This window comes from Ornithodoros turicata, chromosome 3 (genome assembly GCF_037126465.1).
Source record: "Ornithodoros turicata isolate Travis chromosome 3, ASM3712646v1, whole genome shotgun sequence".
NCBI classification, from domain to species: domain Eukaryota; kingdom Metazoa; phylum Arthropoda; class Arachnida; order Ixodida; family Argasidae; genus Ornithodoros; species Ornithodoros turicata.
This window is the reverse complement of record NC_088203.1, coordinates 10,667,081-10,694,915: the sequence shown is the minus strand read 5'-3', so window position 1 is coordinate 10,694,915 and position 27,835 is coordinate 10,667,081. Positions and strand designations below refer to the sequence as shown.

The 27,835-nt window shown below is 47.3% G+C and overlaps 2 protein-coding genes across 3 annotated transcripts; both read left to right on the top strand.

The window, feature by feature from the left end:
- The first annotated feature begins 194 nt into the window (after positions 1-194).
- LOC135389892 (MFS-type transporter SLC18B1-like) lies at positions 195-12,991 on the top strand. The gene is made up of 14 exons (XM_064619946.1): positions 195-682; positions 2,553-3,223; positions 3,303-3,398; positions 4,099-4,172; positions 4,513-4,660; positions 4,822-4,890; positions 5,066-5,165; positions 5,814-5,962; positions 6,548-6,646; positions 7,235-7,323; positions 7,790-7,885; positions 9,497-9,571; positions 10,350-10,443; positions 12,443-12,991. Exons 2-14 carry the CDS (start codon positions 2,927-2,929, stop codon positions 12,599-12,601), a joined length of 1,545 nt encoding a protein of 514 aa, XP_064476016.1. The 5' UTR covers positions 195-682; positions 2,553-2,926; the 3' UTR covers positions 12,602-12,991.
- Positions 12,992-14,048: 1,057 nt separating this feature from the next.
- Positions 14,049-27,807, top strand: LOC135388050 (MFS-type transporter SLC18B1-like). Of its 2 annotated transcripts, XM_064617341.1 has the most exons (14): positions 14,049-15,317; positions 15,428-15,904; positions 17,393-17,488; positions 21,331-21,404; positions 22,562-22,709; positions 23,304-23,372; positions 23,505-23,604; positions 23,675-23,823; positions 25,915-26,016; positions 26,367-26,455; positions 26,845-26,940; positions 27,068-27,142; positions 27,247-27,340; positions 27,433-27,807. In XM_064617341.1, exons 2-14 carry the CDS (start codon positions 15,572-15,574, stop codon positions 27,577-27,579), a joined length of 1,572 nt encoding a protein of 523 aa, XP_064473411.1. In that variant the 5' UTR covers positions 14,049-15,317; positions 15,428-15,571; the 3' UTR covers positions 27,580-27,807. The 2 variants fall into 2 exon arrangements, with proteins under 2 accessions (XP_064473411.1, XP_064473412.1); XM_064617342.1 differs by having other exon boundaries at positions 14,049-15,904.
- Positions 27,808-27,835: the final 28 nt, after the last annotated feature.

Sequence of the window (27,835 nt, the reverse complement as noted above, 5' to 3'; positions counted from 1 at the left end):
CTTTGAGCGCATTCGAGTCACGTGACTCGGGAAAACATGGGGGATGCGTCACAGGCGTCATACCGCGTGCCGAACGAGCCAACAGCGTGTGGTTTTACAATATACGCTGCACACTGCAACGACTCATGGCATGCCCTCCTGCAGTAACTTCGGTGCGCCAATATGTTTTCCCGAGTCATGTGACCAAATTGAAGTCAAGTTCCAAGTTACGCGCTGCGTATATGCCGTATCACACGTGCAAAAGCTTCCCGAATGAAGCGCGTATCACGTGTAACGCATCCCTCCGACGAGTTCTCCGATTGTTTTAAGACTCATGAACGGTTGTCTCTTGAAAACGTCGTCTGCGAAAACATATCCGTGCCGACGTGCTTCCGCTGTTATATTCTGCGTGCGGAAAATCGCCTCCAATATGCGATATCAAACGGAACCTACAGTGCATATAGTTGGCTCGCAAAGACTCCCTGAGGATATGCGAGGGAGGATGTCGGAATAAACGCGCGAGGTGTTGTGGTGACTCAAGCGACAGCTGTTTGTGAGGTGAACCTTTTATCTAGGGTCCGAAATTTAAGTGGCCGCGCTCCATTCTTCCGCGAGTTTTGGAAAGCTTCGAAAGCTTTCACAAGTCGCTGTGTGCTATTGTTGTTGTGGCAGCACGGTCTACGTCATTCATTTCTCGCTGCGGGTGAGTGTGTCTTTGTTTCTTCTATTTCAGCGGCCTCTATCTTTTGTTCCTGAGCCACTGTCTGGCGTTTAACGCTCAAACGAAATATTGAATACGCCTTATTTAAAGGTGTAAAGAGAATAACGGGACGTTCCTCATGCATTTTGTCGCGTACGGGTTATTTATTTATTTATTCATTCACATACCTTAAGTTCCTACAGAAGGGGGGAAACAAATGTACAGTATACACTGCATAACGGCTACAGGGTTAACGCAAAGAAAACCTCTCACAGTTTTGTACAAAATCATTGTATGGTTGTGATGCAACGACGCGCTCGGGAAGTGAATTCCAATCGCGAATGGCAGCCTGTAATGGTGAGTGATAAAAGTACTCGGTAGCCCCATATTCAGCTTGGTCAACACGGCTGGAGGAGTGGTGGGCACTTTGTGAATAGTAACTTATAATAAATAGGAAATACTTGTAAGGAAAAACTTAAGGAATAACTTATCAAGAAGGGACAACCTGCGTAATTTTCGTCTGGTCTCCAAAAGCGGGATACCCATTGTTGCCTTAAAGTAGATGTCATGCTGTCAGAGTCGTATTTTTGGTATATAAAGCGCACAGCTTTATTTTGAATTAGTTCCAGTTGGTCAATTAGATATTTTTGGTATGGGCTCCATATTGCAGACGCATACTCCACCTTCGAACGAACACAGGAATTGTAGGCCATTAGCTTTACTTTCGGTGAGGCTAGATACAACGTCCTTCTCAGGGAAGCCAGTGTCTGAGTTGCTTTCTGTGATATCTGAGAGATACGGAGATTTCAGCTAAGGTTTGCTGCGAGATGGACACACAGGTCATTTAACATCGGTCACTTTGTCGAGTGCTCTATCGTATAGTTTGTAGACGTGCTCAATATGTTTGCTTGTTCTTGTAAACGAGATACACTTTGTTTCAGTGATGTTAACGTCCATCAGCCAATTTCTGCACCAATTCTCTAGTACCTTCAAGTCTAACTGGAAGGCCAAACGATCTTAATCGTTTGAAGCTGATCGATATATAGGACGAGATCATCTGCGTAGAACCTAGCACATGATCTAACCGATGAAGGTAGATCATTTACCTTAATTTCACGCGTATTAGCCGCGGCTTATGCACGATTTTTTTTCTCACGGGTGCTCTGCGGCTTATCCACCGGTGCGGCTTATCTGATGACTATTTTTTCCTGGCATTTTCCCCATACGCCAGTTTTAACGAAAGGGCCGGGCCGACAATGTCTGTGGAACAGCACTGCCCTGCCGATGCACGAACAGTGCGTAACAGGGACGGGTCCACATTCGAGTAGATTAATCTTCCTGGTGCATTCCCCCAAGCGGCTTTAACGAAAGTGGTGACAGTGATTCACGTTTTCTGGAAGACCACTGACCCATCAATCCATGAAAAACGCCCAACAAGGGCACAATCCGAACTTGGTAGAACTCTAGAGATGACCTCCTTTGTTGTACAGTATGGACCACAGGGTTTATGGCCTTCTCTATGGTCTCCTTCAGATCAGTCTCCGTTCAAATCAGTCGTCTCGTATTGCCCGCGGCTTATCTGCGAGTGCGGTTTATCTGGCAGAAAATTTTCAAAACGTTCCTAAAAACGCAACAAACGTACATTTTGCAAAGCTTCCTTTAGACCCTCATGAACCAGTAAAAAAAAAAGAACTTTCGCTTCAGGTGTGTTGACAAGATAAAACATTACGGCCTATTTTGTCAGCGGGGTTATCCACATTCACGATAATTATGTATTCGCTCGCGTCTGCATGATCTTCTCCAGCTTGTTCTTTAGTCACGCACACATAGATGGTTGTATTTGGAAATAAATAATATCTGTCTATCACACAAGGGCAACACGCATTGGGTGCAAGGAGAAAAGTTCATGGGGGAGTAGAGCTCGCTTCAAGACATTTGGCATCCCACGCCGCCTGTTCAGCAAGCCCACCGAGGACTGCAGTCAAGGATCCGGCGGAATTATATTACCGAATGGATAATGGAATAAAAGCTATTTATGTGAATCAAATAAGCTCAGCAAACACGAACAAGACAACCGTGCCGCTTGTTAATTCACATGAAGACTAGGCTAAATAATCGAAACACCGCAGTCCACATCAATCGGTATCAGTCATTAACATCGACGCTATAACAACCCTAGTGGAACAAAAGAATAGGCACTTGACGGACATCAAATACTCAACTTTGCGGACACGGCGGTGGCCCAGAATGGTCCATCAACATTGTTCAGGAGGTTCATCAACGGGGTACGTGTATGACAACCAAGAGTTCGAAAGCGATCAAGTACCGAATCGTCCAGAAGGCCAACGGATGAATCATGCAGACTCACTCGAAGAAACCCCATCCACCTCCGGATATTCTTCCACGAGCAGTTCGACAAGAGCTCCTGAAGACAGGTCACTTTTAGGACGTTTCCGTCGGAAAGCGTGGCTCCTTCCAATCATCCACACCCAGTTCTGGTTTGCTGCTTGCTTCTCGCTCATGGCGCCGTACTTTCCACATCTAGTGAGTTTACATTCGGTAGAGCTCCGACTGTAGGTTGGGTTAAAGTCGTCGTAGCTCAAAGTCATACTCTGTCCTGCAGGCTGAATCGAAGGGCATCGCAGCGTGGAAATACGGCTTTGTGTTTTCTTCTTTCAAGATGGCCATGCTTCTGGGTTCCATCTGCGGCGACAAACTGGTAAGTTGCAGCTCTAAAGTGCGGCATTATAGACGCTTAAAATTGCGTAGACAGGCTCTTGCTCAGGTTTGCCGTTATAGAGACATCAGACGTTTATGGTAGCGTGTTTTAGTCTCGGAGAAACCTTTACGGATACAAAGGATTTTTGCCAGCGCTGTGTTTCCTTGAAAGATTGTGAGCCAAAGAAGCACGTCATACACCACGTGAGTGCTCCGCGACTCCTAATATCGCATCAATAACTAGCCGATAAGGGTGAAGCTTCTAAGGCACCCATGTGTCTCTTGTGTGTCCCTAATTGCCCCTAAGATATCTCTGTAAATGCATGGTCTGGCATGGTCTAGCTGACTGTGGCACGTGTGGTCGCATTGGCCGCAATAGATGCAAGATGTGTACTTTGGCACATGACATATCCTGAAGAGATACGTACGATTACCAGCTCACACACGGTTTCTCTGACGAATGGGGTTCACGAAGACTGCTGCGAACCGTAACTCTTCTGAAGAACGGAAGTATGCTATAGTGTAGACTGCATGGTATAGTATCCTATTGGAAATCGAATACCGAGTTGTGGGTGGATCTTGGGGAAGACATCCGCGATGTTACGACCCTTTTGCCGCTCTCTTGATTCTGGTTACGCGCTCATTCTCAATCGCTGTATCAGCCTCATTCACATTGCAATACAGTCCCATTACCATTACAGATGATGTGCCTCACACCATCCCGGGTGTACCTCGGTGGTCAAGCGGGATTCTTCTCTTTCATGGTTATGTTTGGGTGAGGAACTGGTTTTAAATATAGTCATATAGTTGGAGAACACTTAGAGAAGAACACACAGGACAGCAGAAACACGGCGTTCAATCCTAACTGACGCAACCCCCCGCAAAAAAACAGGCTAGCCCTCAAATCCAAGGACAGGTCAATTTCTTCCCATCGAATTTGGATTGCGGGGGTCTCATCAAACGCGCCAGTTGCAATTCAACGCGGTGTTTGTGTCCTCTGTGTTTTTCTCTAAGCGTTCTTCAACTATGAATACGCTGTGCTATAGTTCTTTGGTTTTAACTGTTGTGAAACGGAACGGTTCTGTATGAAACAAAAAGCTGACAATGCATTTCAGGGCTATCTACTGGTCACCAGGAGGCGACGTCCTCTTAGGCCTTGCCATTGCAGTCGCACTGTTTGGGGGTTTCATGTCTGCCATGTACTCAGTGAGCATGTACTCAATCGTCACAGAACGGTTCACAGCCAATACAGGGATCATTATTGTGAGTTGCCTCAATCATGATTTACGCAGAAGCGTTCGAGTTACAATGGAACTTCTTTGGTATATACCTCGGTGCAATTGTGCCAATGAAGACAGACGCGCGTCTCTTGACAGGCTCACCCAGTCCCTTCTCATGGTGATGTTCCTTCTAAACATTTCTAGGCATGCATGGAGTGCCTATGGGGAATCGGCGGCATGACAGGTTCTGCTCTTGGTGGTGTGCTTATTGACGTAAGTTACGTGACATTCATGGCGCGTGCATGCAATATCCCTATAATCTCGTTACACATTTGGCTCTGGATACATTACTAAGCAGAAGGCTCGCGCGAACAGGGCAAGCATATGTTAATGGCCACCCGCACATAGCAATATAACACATAATATGGCGGGGTCTCTGTCTTTCTAGCTGTGGAAGTACCCTCTACCGTTTTTCGTCATCGGAGGAGTCATGATGCTTTCCCTCCCGGTCATAGCAAGGCGGGGCCCCATTCCCAGAAAGCACAGGCGTAAGTAGGGAGCACATTGCCGTATTTCAGGTATATGCTGCACCTCAGGGATTCCTAGAGCCTAGCGGGACTGTAAGGAGCCCTCCCTCTGTGTCACATTCTTGGTCCGCCCTCATGGGTCTCCAGAGCCTTGTGCGTTCCGAGGGGCCCTCTCTTTGGTTCTCGAAGTGCAGTCTATGCCGCAGAGCCTTCCCTTTACGTTCCCTCCACAATAAGGGCACACTCTACCAGCTCTTCCAGTTACCCTTGAGTTTCCCGAATTACCCTCTAACAGAGCGGACGACCGTGGCGACATTGTCGTTGAGTTTGTGGGGTAAGACAGTCAGATTGTATAGCGGAGACAGTTGCGTGACTGAAGTACTCAGAGATGGCCCTCCAATGTGCACTTGGCTCTAGGGATCCCTGAGTGTGAATGGAGATTGCGGCCAACGTTATTCAAGGAGGAAACTGAACAATCCGACAGTGTTTGACATCTTTGTATATCCATGGTGTCGTTTGTTCACGCTACCGCCACTATACAGACACAAGGTAACATGAATACCTCCAGGGGTAGCATCCGTCGCTATATAGATAATACCACGTGGTCTTCTTCCGTTGAGTAGCTTGTACGGTGCGCATGTTTTGCTCTATCTCCGTGTCTTAACATAGGTGTCATAACGGGTAGCAGTTCTGCGGAGCACGTCAGGTACTACAAGGCGTTCTGTGATCCGATCTTCTTAGCCGACATGGTGACTGTTATGCTGAGTTGGATTATCATGGCATTCAATGAACCGACCCTCGAGCCTTATCTACACCAGGTAAGATATTTCGGCTTCTTCACCATTGTACCAGGTTGGGACAAAAATTTACGGAACACGCCACCAGCGTAATTTTTCTTCGATGCGACACCCTATAGCGGCTGGCGGAAGCGAGTGAGTTCACTGTTTCGAAGGGGTGGAAGGTTGCGCTGTTAGCGACACACAGCGGTAGCTTGCACTTCCGAGACACACTAAGCGACATCGGAACTACTAGTGGGTGTCGCTAACAACGCAAGCTTCCACCCCTCCCAAGCAGTGAACTCACCTGGTGTCGCACCGAACAAAAAGCACGCCGATCCCGTGTTTCGTGAGCTTTTGTCCCAACCCGTACCAGTACTATATTGCACAATAAAAACACCTTTTCCTTCCCTTCCTTTGTGTGTGTGTGTGTGGGGGGGGTATATATTTATTAGCAAAGAAAAAGAAGGCGGAGGGAAAGGGAAAGGTAGGGGGAAGGGAAAGCTTTTTAGGCGATGTCATGTAGGACTTAGAACACTGACATTGACGAAGAAGACTTCCACGCTGCGGAAAAACTCCGTTATAAAACAACTAACGGAACCTTCCTTCCTTCCTTTTTTTTTTCAGTTTCACCTGACGAGTACTCAGACCGGAGCAGTGTTCACGGTGCAGTTCGCGAGCTACTGCATCGCTACTGTGCCCGCGGGAATACTCTGCAGCTATCATGTACGTACTGCTACGTCCCTCCTCCGGGACGTCCTGTCATACTAATCAGTGTGCACTGAGGTAGTGAGCTTCAAATTAATTGACAGGTTTCCTTACCCATCGACACTACACGTATTTGTTGTTGGTAGCGGTGAAGGCGGCTGCAATATAGCTATCAAACTGTCATTACAGGCATTTGTTCTCATTGTTATACTCCGGAATTTCGGTACTGAAAGCATGTAATACATAAGGTCGTTGATAACGAAGTGTGATGCTTCGCGTCGGGTCCCCTGCTGATTTCCTTCTGGGGACACATTGAGGAACTGCGATGGCGTCGGAGGCCCATGGAAACACTAAAGAGCTCGGGATCGTTTTGCTCATCAGATCGGCAAAGAAAATGTCGCACACGGGTTTTGCAATTAAACAGAAAAGGAAAATGAAAAAAAAAAAAATAAAAATAAAAACAGTGCGAAACGTAGTAGGCAGAGGTTCATGGCAAGAATATTAGAGGCAAGACTGACGACATCAGTCTTTTTTATCTTCTCCCCTTCAGCTTGTAGCGACATCAGATGGCGCAAACTGTTGTTCATGTAATGTTTCTCCCTGCAGCTAGAAGAGTGTTTTATGTTCTTCGGCCAGTGTCTGACTGCCACAGCCTACCTCATATTGGGACCTGCTCCTTTTCTGCCAGGACCTCCGTGAGTACATGTGGTAAACTATTCTTGGGGTGTCTTCAGAGTGTTCTTTAGCCCTCCAATATGAATATTACGTTGTACTTTATCGAAATAGCGCTGTTTTTTTTTTAACGAAGCTCCTGAACACATCACAATACGGCGTTTGTTTCTCATTTATTTTGCCACTCTTCCTCTTTTAATCCCTGGTTGCGTTGTTTATCTTACCATCGCGACGACTTTTTGAGTTGCAGATGCTCAGCTTAATCTCTTTCTTTTTTTTCACTTTTCTTCCAAAATACCCCATTATTTCATTCCTATACGCGACAGCCTCATATTGAAAATTGCCCAGAAATATTGTGTTGCACCTCTTTTCTGTTCACAGTTCCCGTGGGCCTATTGTAATTATTAACAACCCAAACTTATTGTGGTGCCCAAGGAAGCTGTGAGGGATCTGGCTAATCCAATATGTGTGCTCATTTTCATCTTGTAGGAGGCTATGGATGATCTACCTCTCTCAAGTGTTTACTGGTGTCGGCATGTCAGCTCAATTCGTCTGTTCTTTCAGCCACGCTCTTAAGAGGCTTATGTAAGTGCACAAAAAAAAATATATATATATATAAACCTCACGAACCTATCCTGCGGAGTTTTCGTTTGACGAGAGACCTGTGGCTCCCCACTGTCCCACAGAAGCAGGCAGAGACAAATGGTATATTTGCTTGTTTGCTGTCTGTTGATTGCTTACTGCGTCTCTACCTCCAGAAGCATAACGTAGTTGCTTGGGACCCTAAAGCTAACCATGATCCATATCACGCAACCAAATGTCAATCGACCAACGTAAGTTCCGCAGAGGGAAAGGCGCCGCGAAAAGAGTTCTTGTAGACGACTGCGCGTTTGAAGAACACAACAGGGCACAAGGACGGGCTAGAGTCACTAAATAGGGGTACAGAGTATCGCATTCCTTTTCCGCGCCAGAGCCACCGTTCGGTGTCAGCGATTGGGCCGATCATGTCACGTGGTTTCTCCTTGCAAGAACGTGCCGTCCATGTTGAGTCACCTCCATCCAAAACCGGTTTCCTCGGTTGTCAGCATACCTGGGTAGTAATGTCATTACTGTAATGAAATTACTGTAATGAGTTACTTTTCCTGGTAATTCGTAATGTAATGCATTACTTTTTACATTGTGTAATTTGCAATGTAATTTAATTACATATGGGCAGTAACTTTAATGACATTACTCGTTACTTTTTACAAAAGAATCCGGGGTGTGTTCTGTGTTTGCACTTGGCAGAGAGTTGAGGGACCGCCGAGTTAAAAGAATTCCAACGCCCACCATGAACGGTGACGCACTCAATCGGCACGGGGAACATCAGTTCCCTTCGACGAGCCAGTTGCCTCAGTTAGGGCACCCACAAACAAACGTTCTTCAGGTCAACGGTTTGTAGCCTCGGAGAATCATTGTTTGCGGGCCCCACCCTCCAGACAATCTTCCTGTTGTCGTGATACTTTGTGTCGCCTTCGTCTTTACATTGTGGAACGATACGTCATACGTGGCACACCAGCCCGCACAAGTAGAAGAGACAAATAGAAGAGTACAAGCTAAGTGTTGTTACACTGCCAGCATACATTTCCCAAAATTTCGGGGAAGGCAAGTTTCGTCAACTTTTGCGTTTTTGTCCCTTGTGCCTTCCACAAAACTCGGGAACATGTATGCCAATAATGGCAAAAGTAATGACATTGTAATGTAATTACTTTTTCGTAGTAGTAGTAATGTAACTTCATTACATTTCAGTTGCAGTAATGTAATTTAATTACATCTTAGAAGTAATTTACACAGGTATGGTTGTGAGCTGGCTCGACTGCACGCTGTTCTCCGGTGGAGAAGGGGGAACTTGGCGTTCCATTGCAAGGCGACGCAGCCGAGCCGGACCCAAAATGGCAGGTTCGCTCGTCGGCGTGGCTAAGTGTCGCTACTCTACTCCCTAGTTAGTGACTCTAGGACGGGCAACACGAAGACAGTTGTGGCCTTGACCTTGTGCCCTGTTGCGTTATTCAAATAAGCATGTCCATAACCAACATGCACTTCTATAGTCTTGTCAAGAGTGACTTGCTGAGTGACTTGCAAGAGAGAGTCAGAGTGCTGACAGACGAGACACGGTCCTCGAATGTTCTTACACGGATCACGTTCTCACTTTTGCAGCAAGAAAGGTTACCCGGATACAATACGAACGAGCGGTTTCGTGTCCAGCTGCATGTTCACGTTTCTAGTCTTTGGGTAAGTAACATGCAGCACGGTCAGAACAGGTAATCTTTACTGCTCTGTAACGATTCTGTTGAAGTTTGATTATCAAGAAGGACAGTGCAGTACCGCTGCCCAAAGTTGAGTTTGTTGCCGCCACATTAAAGCGCCTTCCACCTTCAAAGCAATTTTATTTTAATTCTTGGCACACTCTTATTTCGGCTGTCGATTCTCCTTGTATCTGTATTACATACGCACGAGTGGCATAAAATGATTACATTAGATCGGAGGACACCGAAAAGTGCATAGAGTTAGCCTATCAACGCCCCGCCCCGGAAGCTCTACTGAGCTTCCTAGACAGTGTAGACAAGGCTTCAGTTCGCCCTGAGGCTCGTCGTCGTGTTCTTCACGAAATTACCTCGGCCTGTGGGGTAGACTATCGCCTGTTGCGATGAAATTGTTACCGTGTTAAAAAAAAAAGTATGGTATCTAAAAGGGCAATATTCGCAAATCCCGGACGTAAAAACCAGATCAAATAACAAGCAACTGAACTTTCGCATTTTGGCCTTTTACCATTTAAGGAACTAACCAGCATACGGTTAACCGTTAAGAAACAACCGGTTAAGAAACAAGAAACTGACAGGACAAAATTCAGTCTTGAGGCTTGGTTCCTGTCTACCTCTTGTACGCTGCTCCTGCATGCCCCAAATGTAAATTACGGCGTCCGCACCTGGCTTTTCTGCTGCGTACGATAACAATGAGTATGAACCATACGCAATGGGTATACATGCACACATATGTATCTGTTTTGCAGTGCAATCACCACTCCACCGATAGCGGGATATCTGGTCGAAAAACTGGGTTACAGGTTGGGATCTATGCCGCTTTTCGCCATCCTCACCTTGTGGGTAAGAAAGTCACCTTCAGGCTGCATCATTACCAAGTGCGTGCATCCAGAAAAAAGTGGCAAAAAATATAACATAAAATAAAATAAACTGAGTGAAATGCTCGTGAATCACCGAGACGTGCGTGGAACATCCTGAAAGCGGTAACCCCGCATACGACGATTTTTCGACGGAAATACGGTCGCCATCACCGATTTTCCGCAGAGCCGACGCGAGCAATGGGAACGTCACCGATTCCCCGATGACAGCGATGGACAGAAACAACGCCACCTAAATACAGAAGGTCTGCTTATTGCCTCCTCTCTCTGCTTCGCTACGTGGCCATAGAAAGTGACGAATTCGTGTGCCACTGCTGCGATTCCCCGTTCTATACGAAAGAACTCGTAAATGATTGCACCTAACTTTGAACCTGCAGGCTTAAATCTTTAGAGAAAATGTGCAACACGCTTTGAAGAAAGATACGGAACCGTTTCGCGCTTTATTTCAAAGTTTTCCCCATTTAATACGCGGGGACGTTCACTTACGAGTCGCAGACGACGGCGGTTCGTCTCCATGACTACGACCGCTTAAAGCACGTTTGTGATTGGCTACGGCCATTGAAAACACGATCCTGATTGGCTGACTCTTAGTTGTTACGTCACGTCGATGAGTGAGCAGGCTTTCTCTATGTACGTGGTGCTGCCAGAAATATCCGGCGAAAGGCGGAAGCGGCCGCTCGACGGCAGCCAATAGGACCGCTCCACGTGCTACCGTTCCACGAGCGGACGTGACGGGCATTTCGGATGCCCGTATGACCAACCTGGGAAGCACGGGGAAACATGCTGTCGCCCGCCGCCTGCCGTCTGAGGGCGCTTTTGTAGCGCTTGCTTTGCGAATATCCTTTGACCGCGATAACTTCTTCTGTGTGCCACTACAATTTTTCAATGTGTAGCATAATATTTATCGGTTAACTCTAAATAAATATTTAACACGGACCAACGAAACGCCCGCTAGGGCGCCACCGTCCTCCGCAGTGGAGATCTGTACATGCGGTTCGTCCCTCCCACCTGGTCCTACCCTTTCTCCGTCGAGTATAGTCGTGCCGGTCAGAAAGTTGGCTGGTTTCCCGTCGAGAAATCGTCGTGTATGCGGTTACCGCCGAAGACAGCACGAAACCGTATTCAGAGACGTCAGACATAGGAAAACAACTCACTATGGAGCATTCCAAGTTAAAGTGCCACTACGGGCTAAATCTAGTGTTTTCAGAATCCCACCAAAGTTATGTTACTGAAATCTTCCTGCCTAAACTTTACATTCCAGCAAAGTATTTTGGCTCTACGTGACGCGAAAGCTAGAGAAATTCAATTTTTATTTTTGTGAACTGTGACGTCATGTTATGCTCCCACAGAACGCCCGGCTCTCATCTGGCAACGTTGTTGCCCTTCGCGTCATCCGGGGGGCTCACTCTTTGGACTCGCACGCTCCCCCACACTAGCCCCACGTGACACACCCTCCGAACGCTCCGACCTTCGAGAAAACACAAAGGAGGGAGAAGACATCTCTCCCATTTTCCCCTCTTTCGATCAGCCTCACATGACTCCTCCACCACGTGACCCTCCCCGGACGCCGGTGTCACTGCTAGGAGAGGAATGCCCTCTCCAGAACATGACATCATTGCAGTTTGTGGGCTTATAATTACGTCACTCGCTCGCTGCATCATCGAAACTTGTGGAGGCCCAGCAGATCTTCAAAAATTGACAGAAATGCACAGCGTTCGTAAACAGGATTAAAACTTCGTGTATAGAATCCTTGAGACGCCTTCTTTTCATGGACAAAATAAGATAAACGCTGTTTTCCGAGTCCCGAGTGTCACTTTAACCCGTTAACCTGTAAGAAGAGTTCCTTAAATGCGCCAAATTACGTTTGCAAGGCACACATAGGCCTATAAGTACATTCTCTGTGTCACGTAGATGTTTAAAGAAAGTGCAGTCTCGACTGAAACGCGTGCTCTTTCATTTTCCAGAGCGTCGTAACCCTCACGCTATGGATCAACTCGCTGTGCTGCAGCAAGAGCGCAGCACCAAGGACGGACGAATCCCTGGCGGAGAGTTACCCGGTAATAAATACGAGCGTGGAAGAGGCTGTTGTGGACTATGGCTCGCTGCAGAGGAGAACGTCATGATATCATATCGGCGTAACTATATGCGTCAACTACTGCCCTGGAACAGCCTTTGTGTTTGACCTTATTCAGCAACGCTGACAAGAAGGTGTGCAAAAGGGTTGTTGGAGGACAATACAGAGGGCGACCTCGTGCAATGCGCGCAACACATTAGAGTAATATCGCCTGCACTGTGCACCTCGCATTGTTAGGTAGTACACGGTAGGTAGGTATCACACTGGTGGTACACTTCGGGTACAGTGTGTATGTGTACCACCAGGCAGAAGCTGTCGTCGAGGTTACGTCTAGACTTGTTGTAGAAATGGATGCGGTGGACACAGCGGCAAAACGTATGTGCGATTCTGGGAAGTGTAATAACAAGAAAACGGTATTAAAGGTACTTTGGACCGCTCACTGAGAAATGGTTAATTGCTTAAAAGCAAGACGCAAGGAAGAAAGTCTAACCCTTGTTCACCTAGAGGAGGAGGTATTCCCCTAACTCAACTAAGGTTTATTACAAAGACAACTCTACCGATGCTGGCCCCGAAATCCTTCCGAAGGAAGGTGACCTCATTCTCTCTACAGTGAGAGTCTTGCTGCTCACATTGGTGGCTGCCGTTCGGCCAGAATATGTTTGACAACGAATACGCTCTACTATAGTCTGTCGTTGTCTCCGTGGTCGAATTTGGTTATTGGCGCTCAACTGGTCATAGCGAGATGCGTAGTTCAAATCCCGTCCATGTCTCATTTTTTCGATGACTGTCGTGTTTCAATTGTTTCCGAAAAACGGGAAACTTATTTTCGCCGCGAATCCGTCTAGGCCTACTAGGTGAAGCAGGACAAGTAGTGCGCGGCATTTTTTGTTGACGAATGCTTCAAAACAAATCGGGAGGTGCTCATTATCCTTGGCTTGTCAACAAAGTACGTCACGCTGAAAGAAGGAGAGGTCACTTCTGTATTTTCACGGAAACGGAAGCCACGAATCTTCACCTCCACTTGGCGTTTCGGCGTACGTCTGATCCCGCTGCGGGGAAAAAAAGAAAAGAAAGAAAGAAGAGAAATAGGGTACGAACCCATCTCTCATCGGAGGTGTCGCCTTCATACTTCCACGAGATCTCCGAATCAAACGTTTTGAGGCGTCGTTCTGAATTCGCCGTGTTTATCCCGTTCACCTACACTCTAAAAAAAAAAAAAAAAGGTGTACTTTAACTCCTTTCCTTGCCACATATATAACACCCTTTTGGAGAGTACCATTACGCTCAAAAGGTTTTCTCCTGACTCCCTCAAGGGAATAGCATAACACCTTCTCCCTGCCGGGGAGTAATATTACTCTCCAGTAGGGAGAAAGGTGTTATGCTATACTCCCTTGAGGGAGTCAGGAGAAAACCTTTTGAGCGTAATGGTACTCTCCAAAAGGGTGTTATATATGTGGCAAAAAAGGGAGTTAGAGTACACCCTTTTTTTAAGAGTGTAGAAGCCCATGGTGCTCGAGGAACATCTGACGTCACGCGCTCCTCAGCTTCTCCCGCAATGCTTTGCGACAGCGAGCGCACTCCATGGGCGATCGTGTAGGGCGGGCTGCCCAGCGGGCTCGTAATCGTCAAATATATGCCCATCCGTACACCGTATTCACAAAATACAGGTGACACCATCATTCTACGTAAAATTTACACCTTGTTCGAACCTTTAATAGACGATTTCAGAAATTGCACGGACGGCCCACCAGAGTGCGCCGTGTTGCGAAAGCCCCGCTGCACCTTGGGATTTAGTTTTCAGGAGTCAGAGAGAAGAAGAAGAGCGCAAACGGTTTCGGTTTTCTCTCTCCTGCACCTCCCGCACCTTCGAGCAACAGGCAGACGAGCACGAATGTAAACCATTTCCCACGACGCATTCCGCGTTGCGCGTGACTTGCCGACGGAGGGCCCCCGTGCGGAGCACAAGGGCATTATCTGAAATCGCCTAAAAAAAAAAAAAAGAAAGTAGGACCGAAGGTCGCGTCCCTTTCAGAGACCATCGTAATCTGAGAGACCCTGGCTTTCAGGCGCGAGCTTGTTCGCCACTAGCTCTGAACGTAGTTCAACTCTACCAAACTCGTGGCGCTGTCGAACATTATGACGTCATTTGTTTACAAACAGGTAGAGGTTTATTGACAAATTTTGCTCCCGTATTCCTTTACATATGGTGTGCCGTGTCTTGGGGTTTCAGCGCATACGTTAAAGAACCCCCAGGCGGTGCGTCGCTTATGGTCACAGTTGTCTCGCGACGTAAAGCCACGAATTATCAATTTGCATCAATCAATCTATCAATTTTTAAGTGCATCTGCCAATCATCGATTATTTTTGAAGCGACCTGGATGCCCGTTTTCGGAAAAATCTTTCAGGTGCACACAATGATATCGGCCGATGTCGTACGGAACTCATTGAAATCATCGTAATCAGTGATATTTATCTCGTATGTCGTCACAACCCCTCACGTCATGCAGTATATATGCTGAGTATACAGCGGATAACATTGTTGGGTAGCTATACCGTCATTTGCGATAATTATTTCACGTGTTTATGCAACGCTCGAATGTCACTATGTGCCGCCACTCTGCACTTTCAATTGTTATCAGTCGGACCAGTGCAGGCACACTCTCATACAGATGGTGTCAAGGTGCTCGTGAACAGCTCCGTTGCTTGCATATCCTGTATTTACCGTTTAGGGCAATGTGTATCAGGACAGCGACTATCTGTAAATGGTAAGCTGACTACAGTGCATCAATCTCAGGGCTCGCTCCTCATCAGCGAGGGCAGCGACTGGTGAAGCACACAACACAATGCTGAGTCATGTCCCGTTTCTAATCTCCAGGGGCAGCGCTGAAGGACACATAAGTTTTCATGCTGTCTAACCCGAGAAGAAATCTCAAGCGTTTCAGACCCAAACATCTTCAGAGACAACGCTCCATCTTTTAACTTCCGTCGAAACCTACAAGTTGGGTGCGGACAGTACACGATGGACCATCTACCTCAGCGACCCACAAGTACAGCAGCATTGATCAGTTCGCAAGCACCAGGACAAGACTATGACTATGACCACAATCGACAGGTGGACGATGGTGAACACTTCCCTACAGGACAGTCTAGGATTGAGCAAACGAGTCCGCCCCGCATCGACTGTCAAAATGACGCGGTACAGATTTCAGGGAGTAACTTCAGCACGAAGGCGAATCTCCTAAAGTCATTTCTTGCCCTGTGCCGTCGTAACGTGTGGATTCTTCCAGCGTTGCACACTCACTTCTGGTTTTCTGCTGGCACCGCTCTTCTGCAGCCTTATTTTCCACCACTGGTAAGTTGGCCTTTCATAGTTACTATATTTCCTCCACCAAAACGTCGCTGATCCTAAATATCAATCACCAATTTCCTCGTTTACATTAAAACACCTAAAACATATTCTAGGGCGCAAAAGTTCAGCCTTTCTAGCGTTTTGTTATCTTTACAAAAGCGTCTAGCAATCGTTTGCGTGAATGCGCAAATTTTACAAGCCGAGCTACATAAAATTTCGCTTAGAAAGTCACACATTGTAGTGTTTGGGACACGGTTGTTTAAAATCTTCAGCCCGTGGCGCAGCGATCCCCTATCGGCGATGTCGCGCACGAAGGAACTACACCATTACCCTTCCCGAGGGGTGTCCGCGCTCAACTGCTCTCCCAGCAGACGACTCCGTGTACGCGATGGTTCTCTCTCCCGACAGCTGGCAGTGCGTGGCCTTCCCTCGGAGACTATTGGTATAGTTCCTTCGTACGCGACATCGCCGATAGGAGACTGCCCGACCACAGGCCGGAGAGTTTAGACAACCGTGTCCCAAACAGTACATTAATTAGAGTAGGGATGTAAATACTTTCCTCTCACTTTCAACATCAATGTCACATTGATTTCACTGACGAATTCCATTGCGGGGGCAAATTTTGTCCCACAACGGGCGTTGGTCAAGTGCCTATACCTTGTATTGTTTTATCGGTTTGCGCTCCCAATGGAATGGCATCTGCTCTCAGAAGGATAAAAGCGTGTCTCACAAAATCCGCGACGCTACAATTCGAGTGCCTTTCTGGTATTGGGGGGGGGGGGGGGGGGATATGTTTATTAAGAATGAAAAAAGAAAGGAAAGGTTCTGGTATGGGGGATTTATTGGCAGAAAAACAAGACAAGATAAACGGTATGGGATTGACTGTACGCTGTGTAGATAGCGACGTAGTCACACCGGGAGTCCTTCGGCTCGAAAGTATCTACCAAAACCAATACCCAAGTCCGCAAAAGCTCTTCAGCGTTATCTAACTATCTATATTATCTAACTAGCAACTGTTATCTCCCATCCCGTTCCGCTCGTTGTGCGCCTTGCGAACCCACGTAAACTGATGGGTATAAAAAAAGTTTTGCCTCTTGGATCAAGTGTTTCGCCTCCCCTCTACCCCCATGCAACATCCCACGCATGTCCTGGTTCCACCAATCCCAAGCAGCAAAATGTACTGAAAGTCGAGTGCAATAGGGGTGGACGGGTAGGTGAAAGGCCTTGAACAGACTGATGAAACTAAAGAACATTGATAAGACACATACCGTCCACCCCTATTGCACTCGACTTTCAGTACATTGTGCTGCTTGGGATGGAACAGCTTTTGTAGTTTGCGGAAGCAAAACTTCAACCCAACAATGGAATTCGCCATGAATTTCAGCGTGCGACGAACAATTCTTAATTCCTTGTAGGATTTTTATATGAAACGATCTTGTAAATTCACGATTGCAAATAAAATTGAACAGTCTCATCAACCTTTCTGAACAGGCAGCTTCGAAGGGTATCAGCGCTTGGGAGTACGGTTTTGCCTTCTCTGCTTTCAAGATAGCGATGCTCCTGGGTTCTATCGCCACTGAACGACTAGTAAGTGCTAGACTTTATTCGGACGCTCTGCTGTGACCGTTGGCGCGTAGCTATGCGCATGTAACAAATACGAGATCATCGTGCCGTATCCAATGGGGCCGCCGTGCTCTTCCATGACACGGTCGGCTTTGTCGTCTGTCATCATCGGCTGATCAGGTTTCCGCTTTCTCTTTGTTTGTGGCATTTTATTGCCGAGCGATCTGCTTGCCAATATAGCGCCATATTGCTTGGGGGCTTCCTGGGGCGTCCTGGGTCCACTTCATAAGGAACTAGAGAACTGCACGGGCCGTATTGTTAGGCCCGGGCCCGTCACGAGCCCGGCCTTCCTTTGATTTACCCGCCCGGGTCCGGCCCAAACCAGAAGGATCGTAAGCTCCTCGGCCCAAGCCCGGCCCAAGCCCGTCCCGAGCCTGAGAAATTTCTAGGCTACCCGGCCCAGCCCGGCCCAGTGCACCAGGCTGTAAAATTTGACTGTGGCTAACTAACACAGAGATAACACAGGCTTGAGCCCGACCTAGGCCCGCACAGTACAAGCCCGGCCCATAATGGTCAAACTCGAGCCCAGTCCACGCCCACAAAAAAAAAAAAGTTTTACCCGGCCTGTCCCACGGTTCGGGCCGGGCTCGGGGTTTCGGGTAACCCCGAGTCCGTGCAGTGTTCTATAAGGAACTGTCTACATTTCCTGTATACGGCGCCTCAGGAAAACCCAGAAAAAACACACAGACTGCATTCCCAGAACAGAAAATTCTGTCAATACAGCCGTCGTTAACTTCTGCTTAATAAATGCACACTTCATATTCACACGTACAATACATAACTTCCGGCTTGCGACTGCGCGACCGTAATGCTATGTTCACACTACGTCAGTGAATGCCGCGAAGGTCGCGAACGACGGAGATGCCGGCGAGCTTGTCACGTTCACACCGCAATCCGTGAATCCCGCGAATCCCGCGGGCGCCGCGAAGGTGTCGAAAGCCCCGGCACGAGAGTAGAGATTGCTTCTATTTTTGCCGGGAAAGACGCGAGTCTAGACCAATCAGTGTGCTCTGCGGGCGAGAACGCTGAGAAGGGAGAACAGCGGCGTGGACAGCAAGCATGGCGGATGCATAACCTTGGTCTATACGAAATTACAATCGGGGCTCTAAGGTAGCGCGAAATGTTGTACGACAGCAAACGCAAGAGCAGTAGAGGAGCGGAAACGTAGATACGAAGACCGCATCATAGCAGCTGCTGAAAGAAGACGAGGAAGTAAGTTTGTCGACTGTATGGCATATCGACTGTGTTGAGACATGTGTAGATATGCACGCCGTCTGCTGCTCGAAGCGGGCATCGCTTTACACACACACACACACACACACACACAAATAGAGATACGATGATGAGATGGGGCTGATGCCGGCCAGCAGGCTGGGCGCTGCCCCAGTGCCACTTGTACGTGATGAGAGATGATGATGGATATGATAAGGGGTCCGGTAATCAAAGCAGGGTGGAGAGTCCTGTTGATGACAAGAAGTCCCAGAGGTGACGCAGACCTTGGCGTGTATGAGCTGGACTGGACCATGGGCCCAGCACCTTGCCTATGGTAAAGGGGCGATGATCGATCGCATGCAGTTCGTGCTGCAATATCGCACGCTCCCGCTGGTAGTCCGGGCAGTCCATAAGTAGGTGGTGCAGGTCTGCACGCACACTGCATGCTGCACAAAGGTCCGAAGGCGCACGGCCAAGACGCTGCCTCATAACTGGTGTAAATGCAACATTCAGCCGCATGAGGTGAAGCAGGGATGCGTAGTGTCGCGGAAGGCGATGAGGAAGCGACAGTGAAAGAGAAGGATCCACTGCGTGGAGCAGAGAGTAGGGTGTAATGTCATGCAGCCACTGTGATCTCGTCTTGTCTGCAGAGAGAGCACGGACGAGGGCCTGACGATCACCTTTGGGCAAGATGATAGAGTGGGCTGAAGCTATATGATGACCCCGCAGGGCCGCCCGGTCGGCCTCTTCATTGCCGGGTACGCCGACATGACCAGGTACCCACTGTAATACTACGCAGTGGCCCAGGTCTAGCAGCTCCTTGTAAGTTTCAAGCACGTCAGCAACAATGGACGCGAGAGGACCTCGAATGCCCATTGTTGCGAGGCATTGGATAGCAGCTTTCGAGTCTGTGTAGAAGACCCATGGCCGAGATGAACACTGCAGGATCTTGCGCATGGCAAAGAGCAAAGCATGTAGCTCAGCACATGTTGACGACGTCAGATGCGAGAGACGGAAGATACCAGTTATGTCTTCGGACGGAATAATATAGGCGCATGCAGAGCTGGATTTTGTGGACGAGCCATCCGTAAAAACAGGAGTAAAGCCTGCATACAGCTCGCTCATCATATCCAGTGTGAGCGCCTTGGACACACCTGCAGCGACATCATCCTTTCTCTGCAGCCCGGGAACGGATAGTGAAGCAGATGGCAGAGGGTGGGTCCAAGGTGGAGTTGAACGCGCCTGGGGTTCAACTTGAAAACGTGGCAGGTGAGGCTTTAGCTGTTGAATGCAGGACCTGAACTTGTTATTCCTGCGACGGGAAAGTTCAGCAGTAAAGGGTGGTGCCGGTGATGAGCCAACAAACGGAGATAGTGACGGCTCGTCGCATTAAAGCGCTGGATAGCAAGCGAAGTCTCTCTCGCTTCTGTCATGACTAAACAAGTATCCGTTGTTCTTGGCACGCCCAGGCACACACAAAGGCTACGTGCCAAAAGACACTGAAGCTTGGACTCGGAGGATGGCGAAATCCCGTGTAATACTGGAAGGCTGTATAGGAGCGGACCACGCACCAAGGCTCGATGAATGGCCAAAAGAGATCGCGCATCGCAGCCCCACCTAAGGCCAGCAATGTGTCGCATTAGGGCGATCCCTTTGGAGAGTTTCGCCTCTAGGCCCGCTATATGTCTTCTCCACGAGAGTCGGGAGTCCAGCGTTACACCCAAGAACTTACATGAGGTGGAGTACTGGAGCTGCTGTCCAGCCACAGAAAGACGATATGGAAGCATGTTCCTTCGCGTGAAGGCGATGACGTCTGTCTTCTCCCACGAGATATCTAAGCCTGCCGTCAACAGGTATTGGTGTATGGAGTTAAGGGTTGACTGCAGTCGCCGCTGAATGGCGGGGCGAGATTTTCCGGTAGTCCAGATGCAGATGTCGTCAGCATAAAGAGAGAAATATACTTTCCTCCCTATCATCGCTTTACAGGTTGCTGTATAAAATGCAATAAATACGTATTTGTCACTTGTTATGTCGATTTATCCCAACGACATTATACGTATTACACGTGTGGAGCTTCAGTACAGTTCGAAGAATGAAACGGGTCAGTTTTTGTAGCGGAGTACGGTAGTGCCAGTAGTGCCGGCGTTCCCGGCGTTCGGAGCACAGTGTGAACGAGAGGGTCGCGAATGCCGTAAAGGCGGTGAATGAGTTCCCCGCGTTCGCCGCTTTCGATGATGTAGTGTGAACGTATAGCATAAGTCGTCCTTGACTTATGTTACGCACGTCGACCTAACCGATGTCAAACGAAGCACTATGCCTCTCCAGCAGAAAGAAAGCATTCGTTAGTCCGTGGTGCTCTGTAGCTAAAATATTTGAAGTCGCCCAAGAGAACCAAATCAATATAAATTTTCACTCTATGTTCCCTGCGTACACATTGAAGCAAGAGCATGCAATTAAACTTTCACTTTGCTAATGAACTAGTGAACAAGGCTTGTCTCAACGTCCTTGCCTTTGTCCCCGCACTGAGGGTTTTATCGATTTCAAAAAGAGTTGTATTGTTCTTATGGCGGAGAACTGAATGGCACGTTTTACAGATCGTCTTCGTCTCACCCTCCGTTGTATACGTCAGCGGCCAAGTGGGGTTCTTCCTCTTCGTGGTCATGTTTGGGTAAGAATTCGCACCGCAAAATTTTTAAGCAGCATGCGCTTGTCTCATCCTATACAGTTGGCAATACGAAGAGCTGTAGTCCGAGACAGCATAAGAGCTACATACAGACCCAGAGGTATATCTCCGTCATTGGACAATGTGGTTCGCACATTGAGAGTATATTGGGCAAGAGTAAAAATCGGGACTAGTGTACCAAAAGGGGAAATATATAAATACTTCATGAGAAAAAGGGGAAACAGAGAGCTCAGTGTCGGAGGATGTTCAACGTACTGCCCAGCCCGCTAGGGAACGCTATGGAGCTGCACGTTAACGTGTTAACTATATAGAGCGGCATGTGCAACACAGGTTGACAGTTGATTAGAAGCCTAAAACCAGTGTTTCATTTAGGCCCGTTGGATGGTGTCAACACCACCTCTATACAGAAAGTCTACGCGCCCGTCGACGTGACATAACAATTAAGAATCAGCGATCCAGTTTTCAACGGTCGTAGCCAATCACGAACGTGCTTTCAGCGGTCGTGGCCATGGAGAAGAACCACCGTCGTCTGCTAGGAGATTGAACGTCCCCACCCACTAAATGAGAAAACTTGGAAATAAAGCGCAAAAGGGTCTCAGCCTTTCTCAAAACTGATTTTCTGGAAAGCATCTTGCACTTCTTGCACTTGCACTTTTGGAAGCCGGAGCGGAGAACAACAACAACGCGAATGTTTTCAATAGTGTTGTTATCAGTGTTATCAATAACGTTATGAAACGTATATTGGGCATATTGAGAAGATGGCGGATGCTCTATAAAGCACCGAGATGCGGTCTGAGTTCATCTTGTCACTGACTAGTGTTTCCGCAACGTGACCAACGCACAAGCAACAGTTTGAAACACGCGGGCACATTGCAACTGTCATGGGTCCGCCCAAGCCAACCATAAACGCCTTTAGCTTTTTGGGCAGAGTTGACATGTAGGAACTTCGTTGTCCGAGAAGTTATACGAGATACGCGTACCTCTGGATTATGAAGTTAACCTCTGTCAGATCTGTCAGCCCTCTTTACTCTGTATATTAACGAATGAACAGACGTACTGTATCAAGATTTGGAATAACATGAAAGCAAACAAACAGACACGATTGCGGAGCAATGATGGCCTGTCACTGTGCACTGTTCTAGGGCCCTGTACTGGTCACCCAAGGGAGATGTCTTCTTGGGGCTATCAATTCCGGGTGCCTTCTTCGGAGGCTTTGTGTCCTGCGTGTACGTAGTGAGCATGTACTCGATGCTCACGGAAAAGTTCTCAGGCAACACAGGTATCATCATTGTGAGTTCACAGTTCTGTTCTTCGTCATCACACAGTATTCATGGGTCAATATAAGCTCTCTGACGTGTGTCTGCGAACGTGTCCTACACGGCCTGTACGGGCTCTCCTCTCCTCACCATCTTGCATTGGGCAGTAACGTCTTTTGACGATAACTATGTATAGACTCAGCATCATAACGGAGAGAACTCTACGAGCTCGCGTAGCTGTGTAGTTAGCGTGGTTAGCGTAGTGGTTAGCATGTCACGTCGAGACTGGGAGGTACGCGGGTTCGAATCCCGCTCGCTGCCGGCTGTGCTGTCTGGGGTTTTCCCTGGACGCCCAGTTCCCCATCGCGTTAGTCGTGACGTCACCCACCCCTGGGAGGCCGACAACGGCGAGATTTTTCAGAAGCACCCCCACCATAACCAGCACGAAAAGAACCCAACACAGAGGGCAGAGATGAAGAACGAACGTTCGACTCGTTCAGCTGTTGTTCAACGAGCTGTTTTCATCACTCACAACAAATATCCTGCAAATGTCCATGTCAGCCATGGAATGTATAGTCGTACGTAATGCGCGACCACATGGAATCCTGATAACTCTCTCCACACGTAGGCTGTCATGGAACTGCTGTGGGGCGTTGGAAACATGGCTGGATCTATTCTTGGAGGCGCACTCATCGATGTATGTAGGCGGTACCCTGGTTTGATGGGTACACTTTCCTCCGAATCTCTCGACATGTCTTGTGAAATTTTTAGAGAAACGAGGTCAGCCTCCCTGAATAACGTATCAGGTCCCTGCTTTGTATTCTTTCAGCTGTGGAAGTACCCTCTGCCATTTTTTGTCATCCCAACTATCATGATGCTCTCCGCTCCAATCATTGCTATACGAGGCATGGTTCCAAAGGAACACAGACGTAAGTGCCACGCGTACAGGTTCGCAGCTTGCAGAAGAAAAAAAAAGTTACGGGTACCCGTCTCTTGCAGGGGAAGTCACAGAGGACAGTACTACGGAGGACGTGAAGTACTACAAGGCCTTATGCGATCCAGTCTTCCTAATAGACATGGTCACGGTGATGCTCAGTTGGGTGATCATGTCCTTCAACGAACCCACCTTGGAGCCCTACCTTGCACAGGTGCGTGCGATCATTAAGTACCACAAGACTAGCTTAGAATATCCTATATAACGCTTCGACTAATAAAAAATTCCCGAAACCATCACAGTACTTCCTCCGCAAGACCAAAAGTGCTGGAGTAGCTAGTCTTCACCCCGTCGGAACAAATAACTCCGCATTTTTCTTTTCTTCCGTACACTCTAATCTAATATTCCTCGACATGACCTTGTATTTCCGTTAAAGAAGCAACGAGGTCACATTTAACATCGCTCGAAATCTAACCTCGTCTATCAAGCTGTCCACGCAGGAGTCACCATGCAAAATATTTTCGCTCTGAGGAGCGTTATAGCAGTATGTAACCTAACTTACAAGAAAAAAGAAAAGAAGAAAAGAAAAGACAGTCGAAGAAAGCCAACGCTGCCGACACGATGCTCTCGTGACTTGGAGAAGGCTACCGTACCTTGTTGCTTTGTTTTTTCTTCGGAGCTCACGCGTCACCAGAGCTGTACACACTACTACTACTCCAAAAAAAGAAAAAGAAGAAGAATCAGAACACGTTACTCTTTCCTTCGAAAATGTAGTAACTAAATACGTTACCCGTTGCTAACAAACAAACGGAACGCGTTCTCGTCACTTGGAAGTGACGAGTTAGTACTTCTATAGGTTACATTTGCAAACAAGGATCATCGAAAGCATCGCCTACTTAGTTTTTTCAACTATCCATGGTGAATTGCTCTAGCTGGTGCTCAAATCTGGCTAACATGAGTTCCCGAGTAGGGGACTGAGAGCAAACCAGAAAACGTTCTGAGCGCAGTGAATCCTTGAAAGGAGGAACATAAAGAACGCATTGAGTGTTCTGAAACACTGTGGACACTAGAAGAATGAGAAAAGCGTTGCTTTCTAGTATCTTTTTCTCTTCGCTGGGGATTTTCCAGCGTACTTCAGCCTCGTGGAATGCCGCCATGTGCGCTGAAAAAAAAAAAAAAAAAAAAAGAAAAACGACAACTGTGGGTCGTAGTTGATGAACCTGAAACTGAACCTGACAGTGAGAGAGAGAGAGAGAAAAGGAACGAGTAACTTGCAGTAACGCGTTACCAACTTTTGTAACTAAGTAACTTATTAGTTACATTTTTTAGAAAGTGGCTATGCCATTACTTAGTTATCGAAGGTAGTAACGCGTTACGTACAGCTCTGCTGTCGCTTATACATGCTTGAGTTGTGCCGCCATCGCAGGTCACTTATGACCTTTGTTGTCAATGCGCAAAAAAAAAAAAAAAAAAAAAAAAAAATAATAATAATAAAAGAATAAATAAATAAATAAATAAAAAAGAAAGAAAGAAACACATGGAATCGTCATCACCATCAATATCACTGGTCACGTGAAGGGGAGTAGCATACATCACGACGTCCTCTCGTTCTGCGATGCGTTCTTTTCACGAGAAGAATTTTTCAAAGGTGGGGGGGTCGGACAGAGCCCTCGCGCTCGCTTTGTAAGTCACCTGCGCTCACCGTTCTTTCGGAGGAACTCATTTTATTCCTTGGGAACACCCTGCACCAAGAAAAAAAAACAAAAAAAAAACAAATTTGCGGTTTACCTCAGTGCTCCTGCACCTGATGCACCTGTAGAGGAGGCGGTGTCCCGCTACCTGAGTCCTGACCATCGATGATGGAATGTCCTGGCGGGCAGATGTGAGTGGCCTCACGGTAGAACGGTGCCGGTAGAACTGGCTGCCAGGCGCAGTGGCACACGGCAGCAGAGGCACGTCTTCATCGTCACCCACGGGCTCGTCATCCACGGGCTCGTCATCCACGGGCTCGTCATCCACGGTACTCGAGCAACGCCTTTTCTCCTTTAGCATGAGCTGCATAATCAAAACACGCAAACTGCACAGAAAGGAGTCATTGTGAACATCTCCGGATTCCCCATTTCCATCCTGTCTCATATATCATTGATGACCTATTACAGTGCGAAATTACTCAACTTCTTACACTGCCTCAAAGCTGTTGGAAGGTCTACATGTTTGATGCAGTTCATAAAGCGAACTTTCATAAAGATTTTGCCCGATTCACTCGGATTAGAGCTGCACTGATTAGTGAATTATCTCTTTGCAGTTCCACCTGTCCAGTACCCAAGTAGGCACAATCTTCATGGTGCAATTTGCTGGCTACTGTATTGGAGCTCTCCCCACGGGGATACTCTGCAGCTATTTTGACGTGCGTATGCTTTGCGCTTCCTCTATGATATAAACAAGTCAGCCTAACGCGACTGCCAACAGCTTGAAGGCAAACACATGTGGTGAACCCCGCAATTCACCATAATGAAACACACGTGTATTAAATGTGGTGTTAAATATTTACGTAGCTCTAAGTATTACTATGGCAATGCATCATGTTAGTACACATGCGCGCTGTTTGCGAGGTGGAAAAATTAAAACCAAATTAGAAAGATAGGACGTAAAACGTTGCGAGCAAATTGCGACTTAATGTAATTTAACTTAATTTCATATTGATGTATGTATGTATTATGTGGATGTAGTGAAATTTATTATTGCTCCTTTCCACAGGTTGACGAGCTCTTCATCTTTGTGGCGCAATTTCTTACGGCTTTCGCCTACCTCATCCTTGGGCCTGCACCCTTCCTTCCAGGACCTCCGTGAGATATTTTATACATGCTTAACGTCTATACGTCACAGTAAAGTCAAACGAAACACCTTCATCTAAAGTAGACTGATCTGAGGCCTATTTCAAGTGTGACGACGTAGATGTTAGTAGAAACGGTCTGGCTATTCCAGAACAAATACAGTCAAACTCCTTTACAACGAAACTCAGGGGACAGAAAAAAAAACAAAAAATTGCAGTAAAGGTATTTTCGTTAAAAAGGATGCCCATTATTGGACCTAGGGCTCCAGCGGGACCGCAAAAAATTTTGCTGTAGTGGTATTTTCGTTAAAAAGGTGTTCGCTATAAAGGAGTTTGACTGTAACGAACAACGCAGTGCTAGTGGAACCTAACTGACTCGCCTACGTTTCTGCTTTATCGAAGGACTTTGTGGATGATCTACCTCTCGCAGTTCTTCACGGGTATAGGAATGGCAGCGCAGTTCGTCTGTTCCTTCAGTCATGCGCTGAAGAGATTGAAGTAAGTGTCTATACCCACAAGTTAAGCCTGTCGGACCCACTGAACATTGCCTTGTCCATACCATCCTGGCAATGCTTATTTTCTGAACACATTAACAGAAGGCGCATATATACGTTTGATATTACAGGATGAAAGGTTACCCTGATTCGATCCGAACCAGCGGCTTTGTGTCTAGTTGCGTTTACACCAGTCTCGTGTTCGGGTAAGGAGTGCATCCTTAAAAGCCTGTTCACGAAACTTGAAAATTACGACTGAGCAAGGATTATGACAGCGTTCACATGCACATATCCTTTTCTTTTTTTACAGGGCTGTAACCACACCACCTCTGGCAGGTTATCTGGTCGAAAAGTTAGGCTACAGACTGGGTACAATGCCTCTGTTTGGAATTTTAGTGTTGTGGGTAAGAACGTATAAAACAGTCGTACTAATGGGATTTGGCTAAGTCGAAGTACTCTCAGTTTAACGGAAACCAGCTCCTTTTTCTTGTTGCAGACCTGCGTGACGTTTTTGGTGTGGATGACCTCTCTGTTCTGCAACTACAGACCAGAACCAAGAAATCCTACTTTGAATCCTACACTCTCATCGGTAAACTCGAGCACCGTAATTTCTTACAGCAGCCCGGGCAACGAGATCTCATAAACTAGTGTGCAGGGTTATGGAGTTGGATTGTCATGTTCTCCACTTCTATTGCTACATTTCCTCAGAAGACGACGACGAAGAGGGATCTGTGACTATAGTAACCATACAATATCATACTATACCTTACTATAGTTCACCATACTGTGACGGGCGGCTCATGCACGTCTTGTACTTCAGATAATGTGCTTTGGAAGGTTAAAGGACCAGTAAAGCTTTTAAAGAGTTTTAGTCATTTACTGCGGTGTGTTGTGCAACA

Excerpts from the sequence above, each read along its gene's own strand:
- LOC135389892 (XM_064619946.1), top strand. The coding sequence starts at position 2,927 with ATGGTCCATCAACATTGTTCAGGAGGTTCATCAACGGGGTACGTGTAT. Across the intron at positions 4,661-4,821 it reads CCAATACAGGGATCATTATT|GCATGCATGGAGTGCCTATG; the intron begins GTGAGTTGCCTC and ends AAACATTTCTAG. Across the intron at positions 10,444-12,442 it reads TCGCCATCCTCACCTTGTGG|AGCGTCGTAACCCTCACGCT; the intron begins GTAAGAAAGTCA and ends TTCATTTTCCAG.
- LOC135388050 (XM_064617341.1), top strand. The coding sequence starts at position 15,572 with ATGGACCATCTACCTCAGCGACCCACAAGTACAGCAGCATTGATCAGT. Across the intron at positions 22,710-23,303 it reads GCAACACAGGTATCATCATT|GCTGTCATGGAACTGCTGTG; the intron begins GTGAGTTCACAG and ends CTCCACACGTAG. Across the intron at positions 26,017-26,366 it reads TACTCTGCAGCTATTTTGAC|GTTGACGAGCTCTTCATCTT; the intron begins GTGCGTATGCTT and ends TCCTTTCCACAG.